The sequence below is a fragment of the Hoplias malabaricus genome, chromosome 9 (assembly GCF_029633855.1).
Source record: "Hoplias malabaricus isolate fHopMal1 chromosome 9, fHopMal1.hap1, whole genome shotgun sequence".
Classification (NCBI taxonomy): domain Eukaryota; kingdom Metazoa; phylum Chordata; class Actinopteri; order Characiformes; family Erythrinidae; genus Hoplias; species Hoplias malabaricus.
Genome location: NC_089808.1, coordinates 6811190 through 6826353, shown reverse-complemented (window position 1 = coordinate 6826353; position 15164 = coordinate 6811190). Strand labels below are relative to the sequence as shown.

Genomic DNA, 15164 nt, shown 5'->3' with positions numbered 1-15164 from the left:
TCACGACGTCAGCTCGCTCTTCTGCGCTGGGTCATTCCTGCTGATCCCCCAACTGAGGGATCACTGAGCCTTCTGTTTTAAACTCGCTCCTGCCTCCACCCCGTCTCCACCCTTTTCTCATATTCATTTATCCAACGGGGGGGTCTGGCTTCATACGCATTCATAAGCCGTTAATTCTTTCATTCATTCATTGTCTGTAACCGCTTATCCAATTCAGGGTCGCGGTGGGTCCAGAGCCTACCCGGAATCACTGGCGGGAACAGACAACACTAGTCATGGAGAACTTATAGAGTTTAATTTCTCTTGGCCAGATTTATGTCCTTGTTCAGATTTTCAGTGCACACTCTCAAATTTTCACTCTTCTTCTCAAACTGGCGCTGCTCATTGTGTTCCACATTTGTACTCGGGTTTATCCTGTGTGCTCATGAACCATACCAGGCATGAGATCTTTAGTGCAATATTTGTCTGTAAGTTCTCCACCAATCAGAATGGATAATGGAATTTGACCAGCGTAATTTTACACACATTTTAAAGTCAGCAGCTTCAACAGCCTCAAGTTGTGAGGAGCTGAACTAACCGAACTGGTTACCACACCATTAGCTCAGTCCAGGAAACAGAACTTCACTTAATTTTTCCTTGTGTACCCTTGTTTATCCTGCTTTGCCTCTGTTCATGAGGAAATGTCTGGTTTAAAAAGACCTGCCTGGGTCATTGCCTTCGTCTTAGACTTTGATAGTTTCTCATTGTCCTTCCCTTCGTCTCTCTGCTTCCCCTACATTAGTCTATACTCACACTAATACTGCATTTGTAAAATTACAAATTAATTTTATGAAATGAAATAAAGATAAGAACATCTCACCTGGTTTAGGTGGGCCAACGTTAGTGCTGTCCTCTACAGTTTGTCCACTGTAAATTACTCCAATCAGCACTAGAGCAGAGGAAGAGAAAACAGAAATATTGCATTAATATGAAATCTAATATGATACTGTACCCCAAAGTGGTCTGTAGCTTGTAACGTCAATGTTTGAGGGAAGTACAGGTAACATAGCTTCAGGTTCCTGGGCTTGTGGGTTCAAGACCCACCTCAGATGACTGAGGAATTTAGTGTGTTCTCCTGATGTCTGTGTGGGTTTCCTCCAGGTGCTCTGATTTCACCACTTATTTGGACAGGGTTGCCTAGTCAAAAATGTCCACTGCTGTGTGAGTGTGAATGAATGTGTGAGTGTATGATGCCTTGTGATGGACTGGGGCCCCATCCAGGGTGTGTACCTGCCTTGCACCCAGTGATTCAGGCTCTGGACCCACTGTGACCCTGAACTGGATAAGACAACGGATGAATGAATGAACATTAATGTTGCACTCAAAAGTAGGAAATGTGTGAGTCTAAAGCTAATTCACAGCATACGGTAAACATGCCACAACATGGTGTGTGCTACATGTTGCTATATTAATCAGTGCTCCCTTCCCATGGCTCTCCTAAATGCACATGAATGCTCTCAATTTGCCTTGTACTTAACTTAGACACACAACAGAAACTGGACACACAACACCACTCTCAGTTTAAGATATCATCAACATTTTTAAATACCAAAGTATATAGTATTTCAGTTATTCCGCCCAAACCAAGCATACACCTCTACATCCCTGTGCCCACAACCTGGTCATCCTAGAGCCACACCAGCCTTGTGTCCAAAGGCAACAAACCACTACTCATTCCTTCAGGAAGCCAAAGAACCTCTTAGGGACTGCTTTGAGGCTAACCTCAGCTGAAGCCATACAGAGTGGGTACACACTGCATGAACTATTGCGTGGACATGGCTGTTCCTGTAAAAACTGCACACTACTTTGCTAATAACAAGGCCTGGATAACTAGCAATGTCAAAGACCTTCTGAACAATAAGAAGACAATAACCAGGAGGAGCTAAGGAACATACAGAGGTAAGACAAAGTCCAGTTGCGAGAGGCAGATGAGTCCTACAGGAAGAAGGTAGAGCAGAACTTATGGGAGAATAACATGATTAATTACTGGAATATTATGAGCACGATTACAGGCTGTAAACAGAGAACAGACGGTGCATCAGAGAATGAGTTTGGATTTTCTATAAGTGGTTTGTTTGCCCTGTTCCAATTTCTACAGCTCCTGTTTACCACCAGCACATCCTCACCCTGCCTGTATAGCAATGCCTCATCATGATTCACTCATCCTTCAGGCTGTCAGCACAGACAATGCAGCCCCCTCACCCAACTCCTCACACACTAAAGGCCAATTTATATTTGTGACGAATCCACACCATAGGCAATGCTTAGGTGCCTCACAGCCACAAAAACCCTACGCTGTTCCATGTGTTGTAGCCTGATGTGCACCTTCCCCAGAAATGTAACTATGAAACATGTTGATGCAGACCTCAACAGCTGTGATTAGTCTGAAGTCAGACAAACATGGATGAAGTTGAAGAGGGATAACAGAGAGTCCACAAATCAAATCAAATCAAATCCAACCAGGTTTACTGTCACATCAAGTAACACAGTTGTACACAGTAAATTCACCAGTGTTAAATTAACACTGTTAGTGTAATAAATTAACACTCTCAGTGTTAAGTTAACACTAATAGTGTTGATTTAACACGGATGAATTTACTGTGTAAGGTGAGTGAAAAACTTGGGTGCATAATCCCTCACAGTAGGGAAAAAACAAGCAGTAAAAAAAAACCCAGAAAAACTGAAGTAGAGTATGTACACAGCTTAACTTACAAAAACTCCTCTTCACCACACTAGAGATATAGAGACTGCAGACAGCAGCAAATTCATGGTGATAGATTTCCCTAGACATAGGTTTGGACACCAAGCAACAAATAAAAAGCTGGAATAACAGTGAAAAATATAGTGTCACTTGATTATATTCATCTAATTGTAAATAACATCTGCCAAAAATACCTTCTTATAAGGAGCAGGGATCCAAGCTAGAGAATGTAGAGACTTTGTATTTCTGTCCTGGAACCACTACACTCTGATTCCTACATAGTGCACTTCACAAGTGATAAAACTATTACTACTACACCACTAAATTGTGTACTATATAAAATCGGGGATCATATTTGTGATTCAGCCCTAGTGTTTTGGTGGTGTTATTGCAAAGTGATGCAGACACCAACGCAAACATAAAAATGCTCAATATGGCACAGGGCATTGTGCAGAATCAGAAAACAGCCTTAATTATTCAGATCTTGTCTGCAGCACCACTTCTTTGCCTCTACATCCTTCACTGCAGATCAGGTTGGAGGTGAACTGAGGAGACTCCACATAAGGAAATCAGTGGGACCAAACAAAGTTTATCCAAGACTTCTGATGTCATGAGTTGGAGGAACCCTTACAGCACATTTTAACATGAGTCTGCAAGTGGGGATGATCTCCACACTGTAGGGGACATCATGCTTTGTTCCTGTGCCCAAGGAGAGGTGTCCAAGTGTCCTTAATGACTTCAGGCCTGTCGCAATATCATTTAACATTATGAAGAACCTGGAGCGACTGTATCAACACATCCTTCAACCCCTGACACTTCTCCTACTGCGAGAAGGTGGGATACCATCCTCTAATTTCTCCACTGGGTTTGCTCTCACCTGGACAAGTATGGTAGCAGTGTGATAGTCATGGTTTTCAATATTGGAGGTGGTTAATACCCATCCACTTGTGAAGATGTGACATATTGACCTTGTGAAACGCCACCTCTGGGTCCACACTGCTGCTCGGTAAAGCAACGTTAGTGATTTTGCTGCTAGATGCAGTGACTTTTCAGACCGTCTAGCTAATTATTATGAAGAAAAATGACAGGCATCAAATCTATATTTATATTAGATAATCAATAGTACAACTCATCAGAACACTGGGACTGACCGTGTGCCGGAGACGTCTCCCAGAGACGGACTGGCAGCAGCTCTCTCTCCCAGAGGCACACAGTCAGTCCACACGGCACATCACATTGATGAAAATGAGCTGCGAATGTGCAAACAGTGCTGCCAAAGACATGTTTGCTTAATTTTACCCTTAAATTATCCTTTTAATGAACCCCTAAACCAAGATACCCAAATTAATTGAGATATGCAGCTTTATTCAAACCATAAACACATGCGTAATGAATGTAAGAGATGTGACCAAAGGCGTGATTGGACCTGGAAATGGCGAAACGTTACATGTGGTGTAACACTTAACAAGCGGATAGGTATTCTGACAATCTGGACTGCTCTTAGGACACAGATATACATTACCTAAAGGGAAAGCTCTTTATCCTATAGAAGTAGGGCTACTTTAACATCTGTTGGAATCTCCAGTGATTGTTCTACACTGTAAATAATTTGTTAAGCAATAAGTCTTGACAACATATTTTTGTCATTTACCTTATCAAATTAAGTTTGGGGATTTCAACTGGGTTTTCAGACTTTCAACACAAGTTTTTAAATTACTCCCAGGAAGTAATTTGGTACACTCAGGAAGAGCTCCCAGCATGCACCGCAGGCATTATTGTGTGCTCTGAGGGTGAGAGTAATATCTATGATGCCTTTAGGTTGTTTATTGGTGTTTGGATCTATTAGGTCTTTCTTTGTAGCATGAACTGTGTTTTGTCAGAGCCCTCACCCTCAGAGTGAATCACAGCAGCTTTGGTGAGGTTCCGGCTGAGTGTCTTTACAAGCCACGCCCAAATGCTGTGTGTTGCTTGTTCTTATTCTGTGACATTATTTACAGAGAGTTTTAATAAAGAGCATTAAAGACAACTATGATGCTGGATGTTCTTCTTGACACCAGTCGTCACAAATAATTAAATTTGCAGAAAGTTATTCAAGGCCAAACTTGACTTAAAGGCATGATTTGAAATAAATAGTAATTCTAATTGGATTTAACTTAAAATATTAAGGCATCTTTTGAACTGACGTTTTTGAGTTGAAGCTGGTGATGTTTTTTTTTACAGTGAACCAGTCTGTGGTCAGTAGCTGTCTTTTGTATTTTGTGGTGTGCTGGGGAGGCAACATTAAAAATAGAGGTGAGATGAGACTAGACAGGCTGTTTAGAGAAGCTGGGTCAGTGGAGCGGGGCTGTGGTTAAAGTCGGTGAGAGGACACTGTCAACTGCTCTTGATCATGGATGATGAGGGAGAAGAAGAAGATGAAAGGCGACACAAAGTTAGATGCAGTGTAATGTAGAAATAAATTTACCAGTTGCTTTTTCCAATTTTCAGTTCCACCTTAAATGAAGCAGAAACATATTTCTGTACTACTTGAGGTGGAACAGGAAACTAAACAAAGTAATAACAAATACAAATACAAAAAACAAATAAAACATAATGAAGGAATTAGCACTGACATTTGTAATATATAGTTTTGTTTAAGCACTGGGTTCCGTTTCCACCTTAAGAATGTAAGATTATGCACCTTCCAGAACAGCATGAATTTTACTGAAATGGAACTCTTTTTCCCTTTGTTCTCTTTGGATGATGTGTTTGTAGTATATTATGTTATAAACTCAGTTTATTCGTGTGTGAGTAAGTTTTATTTAAAAGAGTTCACACACATTGTTTGGTATTTATTTGAACATTTCTATTATATAAAATAAAATCCGTAGCATGTGTTTTAATTAAACCTACTGTAGTATTTTGTGTATTTCATATTTTACATTCTGTTTATATTATTTTATTATTTGCTGCCAGAATGAGTGTGATTTTGCAGTTCTGTTTTAGATATCATGTGAGACCCAATAAAGCAATTCATTACGTAAGTAGGATTTATTTCCTTTTTTTTCATTTATGCTAGACATTTTCTTGATTTTGGCTGGGATTCACTGTCAGCAGCTTTTTAAAATTAATATATTGTACCCCTGAAAGGTCACCTGTACATCTCTGTTCTCCTCAGATGCACTTTTGAAACATCTGAAACCAATCCCAGCATATCCTGGGCCAGGGGGCAACAGCCAATATCTTGCCTAGGGCTCCAGTTTGGCCAGAGCCGGCTCTGCCCTCAAGGGTACATACTCTGTACCCCTCTACGCCTCATACTCTACGCCTCTATCACTCATTTGCAAGAAGAGAGGTACATCTGGGTTTATCAGAAAATCAGTGTGCCCCAAGCCATGTACTATAGAAATAGAACTGCTGGACAGTGTTCACAAAAGAATTATAATTAAAAAATCTCACAAAAACAATGGCAAAATGAGCTATACATACGGTATGTTATCGTTACCAGTAAATACAGGTAGCAACAAATGGCACCTGTTCACTAGAACTGCACTGTGATTCAGTTTCAGTCACATGAGTTAAATTCTTCCTGTCGCTCTCTCACAGGGGCATTTAACCCCTGAAGAAGTGTTTTCTCCCAAAGCACCTCACACCTGTCAGCCTTGAAAACACACTACTCCTCCCTGTCTGTGTCCACTGCACACGCAGGGTGTGTCTCTGTGAAACATTAGTTTCACTTCTATTAATAAATGCTTCATTGTCAGTATAACTTGCTCAGATTAAACACAGTCCATCTCACACTCAGACATCTGCACTAATTTTACAATTACAGAGTGTAGTCCACCTACACTCTGAGTGATTAGAGCCCCTACATGACCCCCAGAGGGCCACCAAAGAGCAGGTATGATTTGGGTGGTGGATCATTCTCAGCGCTGCAGTGATACTGATGGAGGTGTGTTAGTGTGTACTGTGCTAGTTTGTGTGGATCAGACACAGCAGGGCTGCTTGTGTTTGTACACACTGTGTCCATTCACTGCCCACTCTGTTAGATACACCTACATCACTCTGATATTTTTGGTTGGTGACACTAAGGGCTTGAAAACCTAACAGCACACCACCAACACATCATTCTTTAATGCACTTATTACTTCCTGGCATAATGCACTTAATGTAAGGTATTTTGTATAATTTGTGCTGTAGTTCGAATGTTAGATCCTCTTTTGTAAGTCGCTTTGGATAAAAGCGTCTGCCAAATGCATAAATGTAAATGTAAATCAGTGTAACTGCAGCACTGAGAATGATCCACCACCTAAATAATGCCTGCTCTGTGGTTGAAGAGCAGGGTGATATAGGAATGAGAATGTATGCAGAGAAACAGACGGACAACATTCTGTAATTGCAGAACTACAAAGTGCTCTTGTATGGTCAGTGGAGCTGATAAAATCAACAATGAGTGTAGATACAAAGGAGGTGTTCCTAACCCAGTGATTGGTACATTTATGTTCAATAGATTTTGTTCTGTGTAAAAATAAACCTTGATTAATTCATTAATTAATTTTGATTTAGGACATGTCCTTATAGCATATTATTTTACATTGTAGTATCTATGACGACTGGAAAAATGCTATTTTCACAGGAAAGTAACTGCCAGCGTCCTGTCAGATGTTATATTGGACACTGGGTAATGCCAGTCATTTTAGGTAGATTTGCTTGAGTCTGAGACTTCTTTTGTTTTTATTTTTGTTTTTCTTTTGGGTCAGATGGGGTTTGGACAGAATTTTGTCAGCCTCTAAGTTGGAGCTCAAAATACAGAATGCAGATCAGTCAGAAAACACTCAGGTTGCATTCAAATAAAAATGTGTACTCCAGGTCAAAGGTCTGTCTCACCACAAAGAACAGCCAGTCTTTCAATCACTCCCTGTCAAGCTCCTAACTTTGATACTAAATTAAAATAGAAACCCACACCCTCAGAAAGTTTCATAAAAGTGTGGGAGATGTTAACGTTTGTCCTGTTGTAAAGAGAGATATCACTGTTACGTGTTCTAAAAGTTGAAGACTTTGCGTCTATCTCCACAACAACCTTAAACACATTCAACAAGTTTTACACAATAATAAACATCAGCATTTGTTCAAGCAGAGTTAAACTGATAAAGAGAAGAAATACGGATGATTGTCCTTCACTGTTACCACTGTTACTGTTTGTAGACACCCCTTATACCTAGTGAATTCAACTTAAAGTCACACACATTGTGGACAGAGTCATTCAGTAGTGCACATAGCTTTAAAATATCTGCAGAAAGGAATGAATGAAATGTGATGGTCTGGAGCAGCTGCACATGAACTTAACATGTTCAGTGCTTTATGTTAAATATAGGAGTATATTCTTATCAGCTCACAACAAAAATACCTTGCAGTGCAAAAGTTTAGAAAACTCTGGTTCAGTTTCATTGACTTTTTATATAGTTATAGATTAAGGATGTGGAATTATTTTTAGAAAAGCAGCTAAACATAGCATATGCATAAATGGATAACACTTTATAATACAGCCTGCATCTTAACGTGTACTTACCCAGAACTTACAATGTACCTTCACGTGTTTTATGGTGTATTTTCCCGTGATTTAAAGTGTAGTTACCCGGTACTTACAGAGTACCTTCCCATAACTTTATTATATGCGTCATTACATCTAAGACACTTACCTGCCTGCGTTTTAACGTGTCCATTTTTATGGTGTACATTCTGGCGTTTTAAAAAAACTTTACCTCATACTTGTGTACCTTCACATAACTTACAGATTCTATATATGAATTGGTAAATATCAAATACCTACGGGTTCTTTCTAGTAGTTAAATAGAAGTGTAATTTCGGATATTTTACCATGTCATTTCTCTGAATTTATGGTGTACATTCTATGTGTATGACAGTCATTGTTTATGTTTTTATTCAGCGGGCAAGATTCACTCACATTCCAGAGACTTATTATTTTTCTAATAATTATATCTTGTATTTCACTTAGCGGACTAGATAATGTAGCTCACCACAGTGAATGAATAAATAAATAAAAAGGCTTATTAGTTGTCCAAACAGGCGGAGTTTCAATAGCCTTTCCGTGTGGGAAGTAGGCCGTTTTCCCACTTATCGTTATAACACCGTGTTGAGGTATGGCACGGCTCCTTAATTTTAGGCCTGAAAATGTATTATATATTCTAATTGTCGACATAAATCACCTTAACCCACTTATTTCCAACATCTAGGTATATATTGAGTATGTTTTGAGTATCTTTTTTTTTGCTATGTTTACTCTTACTCGTGATTGAGTCTGAGGTGAGTTAAGGTGTCATTTAAGGTGGAATGTAAATTATGAAGAGAGATTACAGGTACTGATTGTTCGTAGAACATTGTTTCACATTTTTTGTTGAATATAATTACCTTAAATTGGTACTTGTTGACATTGTTTAACCATCTTTTGTGCACTTTGTGAAGACAAGGAAAATAAATTCTCCACATTACTATGATGTGTGGGTGTCTTCAATCCAGTGGCAGAGCAAATCATGAACAACACACCACAGAGGTAAAGCTCACTCCCTGTTGTTTTTGTGTATTTACAGAGTAAACCGGGATAACAGTTGTCCACTACATAATCCATCCCGCTCACCGTTGTTTCACTGTAGTTATACTGTAAGAAGGAGTGAACTGTGGGGAACTACATAATCCAGCCCACTCCCCATTGTTTCCCTGTGTTAATGGTGTAAGAAGGAGAGAACAACACTTACTTTGTGGTTACTTTATAATTATTCCACTATTCCTTACATTATTACACTATTCCTTTATTACTTCAAGGCTTGACTATTGTAACGCACTACTGTCAGGATGCACAAGCAGAAATTTAAGTAAACTTCAACTAGTTCAAAATGCTGCAGCCATGGTCCTCACTAAAACTAAAATTTGAAAATATCAGCCCAGTTCTATCATCACTTCATTGGCTGCCTGTTAAATTCTGCATCGAATGCAAAATTCTGTTATTAACAAATAAAGCCCTATATGGGATCGCTCCTGAATGCCTTCAAGATACTAGTTCCTATTATGAGCCTCCACGATTACTCAGATCACAGAGTACTGAATTTTTAATAGTTCCCAGAATTCAGAAGACCTCAGCTGGGGGAAGAGCTTTTTCTTATAAAGCCCCCAGACTCTGGAATGATCTTCCAGAAAATGTTCAGGACTCAGTCGCAATCTTCAAATCTAGGCTAAAATCTTGTTTGTTTAGTTTAGCTTTTGATAGTTAATGCTACGCCATAGATAAAGGTGGCAGATCCAGGGGGTCCATGGACACAGGGAGTTATAGTAAATTAAGACGCTGGTGTTGTCCGCCACTTCTCGCGATCGCTCAGGTTTGTTGACAGTGGAGCGGAGGTATGCCAGTGTTTCAGGATGCTCCCATGTCTGTGTGTCCTTCTGGTTCTCTCCTTTTAGTTAAAGCTGTTATAGTCAGATTTGCCGGAGTCATTAGTGCATCTAAAACTCCCTTATTGCATTGTAAGGGAGTTATGGCAAAGTATACTGTAAATACCCGTTAAATACACTTTAAAACATGAGAACGTACACCGTAATACTTGTGAAGATACACAGTAAGTGCCGGGAAAGTACACTTTAAGATGCAGGCTGTATTATAAAGCATTACCCATAAATGTCCTATGACTTAAGCATAATAACCATCGTTGATATTTGAACATTTTAAACATTTATACTCATATTTTATCACATCTCTGTTACTAAAATATTCACTTACAACTTATTTGTTGCACTACGGAACTGACTGATGTCATTTAAAGTAATCTCTCCACAGACCACAGGCTACAGACCACAGACCAGGCCTCCAACAGCACTGATCTACACCAATGATACTGTCTACACCAGACATTATTAGGAACCATCTAACATCACTGAAAAAAAGGCTAAAAAACATCTTGCTGTCACCAGTTTAAATCAGTTTTCAGCATCTGAACAGACCACCACAGTATAGTTATCACCACTCTGTTCTAGACAATCACCAGTTCATTAGGCTTTTTGCTTATTTCATCAACCAGTGCGTACAACAAACATGGTGGTGCTGTAATATTACAAGTTATTGAACTGGGCCAAGGATTTTGACAACTTATGAGTTCGCATGAAAATACAATTTTAATAATGTTTAATATTGTCTTCCAATTTATCATCAATGTGTACTTCCTTTTGCATATGGCAAAGAGAACTGCATTTCTCATAACATCAATGAAACTGTAGAAATGTGAGGACAACCATCCGAATACAGCAGAGATATCCAGTCTGAGTCAATGTTATGTAAAACATGAAACAGTCTGAATATAAACCACTTCATACACCAACACTCTAATAAAGATATTAAAAGATTTACTCACAGAGAATTACAGAGAGAGCACTGAGCTCCATACTGTCCCAATAACGACTGACTGACAACAATACTCTGTGTTCAACTATCATCACTTCCTGAGAGAGAGAGAGAGAGAGAGAGAGAGAGAGAGAGAGAGAGTGTCACACCAACTTGCCAACTACAACACTAGGCCAATGACCCCCGCTGAAGCAGAGATCAGCTTAATTGATATTAGACACTGTTTTCACTGGAACACACTGTTCTCCTCCAGACACTTAAAGGACCACAAAGTGATCTGTGAAAGAAGCGGGACTCACACATTAAAGGGTCTTTGCCCACAGTGCAAAACGTGCTCTTAGTTGTCTGCAGTGATCCAAATATTTCACATGAAACCTTTTAAACCTCTGATACCATTTAAGGACTATCCTCAAGTGCAGGACTGATCTAGCGTTCTGACTCTGCACACGTCCAAACATGCACTTGGCACTGTACATTTGAAAGAGGAAGTACAAGAAAAGCTGTTGCCATTTTTGTATGAGATGTAAAGACGTTGCTGACACTGTTAGAGTTTAAAGCGTGAAGATATGCCATGTTTAGCTCACAAGTGTTAAGTGCAAAGGGATCAGCAACTTTACCTCACTGTTCTTGCTGTAACTACAGACTGCATTTCTACTGACCAAACAAAGAAACAGGATATTTTCAATATTAAATTTGGAGCATGTTTGTTTATTCATACCGTTACAAAAATCAGTGCAAACTCATGACTATAAACACGGTGTCCATTACTGCCCTGATTTGCATTACTACATAAAAGATGTTGTTGTCCAAGTTCACTTATAAAACTGATTGTCTTCCCAGTGTCCATTAAATACATATTTTTCTGTGTTCATAAAGAGAACTTTAAGGTTCTAAAGAGGCATCTTGTACACAACAGGCAATTTCCTCATTAAAAAAAATGTATGGATGGAAAATATTTCCTCTGGCTGAAGTTACTATATCTAATCAATGTTCCAGAAGTGGTATGTGAAACACTTGTAAGGACAAAAAGTAATTTAACTTCTATCAGAGTAGTAAATATTTGCACACATTTTGTTACCTTCCATAGACCACAATGAACAATTATAATAGTAATGTAAAAAAATAATGATAATAGGGGGTTGATATAAGTATGTTACTTGGGCGCAACAAGATGCCATAAGGGTAATAAATTGAAACTGCATTTCACTAAAAAAAGATGTTTTTATTTTATAGCAAATCACATTTAATGAAAGAACTGATTAAACAGCTACATTTAAAAGAGTATTTTTACTGACAAAATAATACAGTTAGTATCAGCTGTAGTTTTAGTGGAGGGTTGTTACCTACAAGCAACAATGCACAAGAAAAGAATATCAATTTTACTCATTCACTGTCAGTACAGTCCAGCTTCCTGGTCCACAGGCCAGCTATTGCTCTGGGTCATTATGACGTCGCCAGTGTAATGACAAAAATAGGTCGTCATGACTTATTGCTTTAAATTTTTACGGTATAGCAATATGCCACACAGATGGCAGAATAAGAAATACTGAAATAATTGTCAGTATATGGCTGCTTTTTGATGTTAAAGAACTAAATGTATGGTATTTTTTGAGTTTGTACTCATCTGTGCATAGGCAAAAGTTATGTTGATGCTGTAGCTTTGTAAGCTCAGTGGGTGTGTGTCTCCACACACACAGTTCATAAATTCAGTCTTTGTTCTTCAGTACTTTACAGCAATGTTATGAACAATAAAAATTTGGTTTTGTGTATTGTTGGATTCATTAGCCTAAAGACTGGACTGACAGTGAATGAATAAAACTGATATTCTTTTCTTGCACATTGTTGTTTTTACTTAACAACTCTCCACTAAAATAACACCTGATACTAACTGTATTTTGTCAGTAAAAATGCTCTTTTAAATGTAGTTGTTTAATCAATTCTTTAATTAAATGTGATTTACTATAAAATAAAAACATTTTTTTAGTAAAATGCACATTTTCAATTTATTATCTTGTTGCAAGTAACATACTTAAATCGACCCCCTATTATCATTATTTTTTTTACATTACTATTATAATTGTTTCTATGGAAGGTAACAAAATGTGTGCTTTTCTTACTTCATTATTTCATATACCATGCTATAGAGAGTTAAAGCTTCTGCATCCAATAAGGCTCAGTCTGAAATATTACGCAACAGAAAAAGAGAATCTATTTCAATAATCATCAAAACTGAGATATTATAATAAAGGGTATATAAAAGTTATATAATAAAAATAACAGTTTTCTCTTTCCAGGATTTCATGAATATCACACATTTATCTCCCTCCCACAAATACAATGAAGTTGTAATATTGTTAACTTCATTGTTGTGATTATATTTTTTTTATCAACCGGCTCTACTAATATAAATATATATTTTTAATAAAACAGTTTTTTTAATTGATTAATAGCCCTAGTTTAAAGGCTTCTCTCTGTGAATACTGGTCTGAGAGTGAAACTGCCCTCATCTGTAGTGTCCTCATACCCAGGGTAACATGGTCATTGCTACATCCACTGTCTGTAAGTAAATGAACAATGGTTGTAGACACAAGAAGCTCAGAGTCATGGCTTAAAGATATAAGGAGTTAACTTCTTGTTTGGACCACTAATCAACAGTGGGTCTGTTTCAGAGCTCCAAGCTCATTTTATTGCTTTTGCAGCTTTTTAAAACACACAAGAATAACACTCTTTGAAGTTTGACTATTTTTAAAATGAGTGAGATCAGTTCAGCTGAGCTCTTAAGAGCTGGTTTCCTGTTGGCCAGTGAATGTGTGAGTTACTTCCTGAAGTCAAAATAACAGTGTAACAAATAAATTATTAATGTGTGTGTGTGGTTTGTGTAGGAAACTTTTTTATATCTGATTATATCAAAATATCTGATAATATTATTCTGATAATAAATATCAGAAACAGGATCATGTATGTGTTGTTCATAAACTGTGTTGAGCTACTGGCTACATCGAGAAACCTTCTTGGGAGTTCTACCCCAAGAACCACAGATCATTCTGATTGGATCATATTTTGTTTGGCCATTTCACATTTTCTCTGTCCTCCTGAGCTTGCTGTGCTGAGATAACTTCATGAAAAGTTTACTTTATATTGTCAGAGCTGTTTGTAGGGGTTATGCTTATTGTGCATGGTGAAGGCATGGGTGCAGCTCTGTGTGAGGAATTCAGTGTGTGTATGCTAGCGTCTGTGTGTCGATATGAGGAGCACATAGGACAGCACTGATACAAGATAATACTGATTTCTACCAGTTTTCTGGATCAACTCACTGTTGGTTTTGACAGCACTTAGTGCTACTCTAGCTTTGCTGATGTTGCTTTATTCTCATTAATAAGCTGTAGAGGTTTTGATATGTGTGAATGTGTGCACATCTGTATTTCTGCTCTAATCTAAATGTATGACGTCATGAATAGAGCAAGAGGCCTTTTAGCTCTTCGTCCCCTCCTCCACTTTTCAAACCCACAAAGCGGAACTGAAAAAGATCACAACCGCATCGACACCAAGAGTAAAACATTTTCACTCACAGAGATACAACGTCTGTTTAAAAAAGGCAATGCAGAATGGTAACAACATAAAAATCTAGAACAAAAATGTGGATTTGACTTTGTTTAGTTGGCATTTGTTTCTCAATTTAATTCTTGAAGAATACACTAACATCTTAACATTACCAGCCTGAGATGGTCACAGATCTCACGTTATTCTCCCCACACTCTTTACTGTTTATATCACTGTTATCCTCGTCCTTCTCAAACTGTCCCTCAGTGTACCCCTTCATACCCTGGTCCCACCACTTCTGCCCCACCATTACTCCTACACCTCTCATCCTTGCTGTGCTTCAAAACCACTACATGCTAACACTATGGCCTATTTATTCGTCAGCTGACGAGCTGTGTAACCTCTCTACTGGAGGCTCTGAAGAGAATGTAGGAGAATGAGAACATAACAAGAAGATGAAGGTGTGCAATACATAAAAACAGCTTCAGTTTAATACAA

At 38.3% G+C, this 15164-nt stretch overlaps 1 protein-coding gene across 1 annotated transcript in view; it reads right to left on the bottom strand.

Moving 5' to 3' along the window:
* Positions 1 to 11167, bottom strand: part of LOC136707274 (immunoglobulin superfamily member 1-like) — a 75596-nt gene extending 64429 nt beyond the window's left edge. The window contains exons 1-2 of the mRNA XM_066681254.1: positions 11137 to 11167; positions 860 to 928 (exon numbers count right to left, since the gene is read on the bottom strand). Of these exons, the coding sequence (XP_066537351.1) occupies positions 860 to 928; positions 11137 to 11167 (100 nt within the window). The remainder of the gene's footprint in view (positions 1 to 859; positions 929 to 11136) is intronic.
* Positions 11168 to 15164: the final 3997 nt, after the last annotated feature.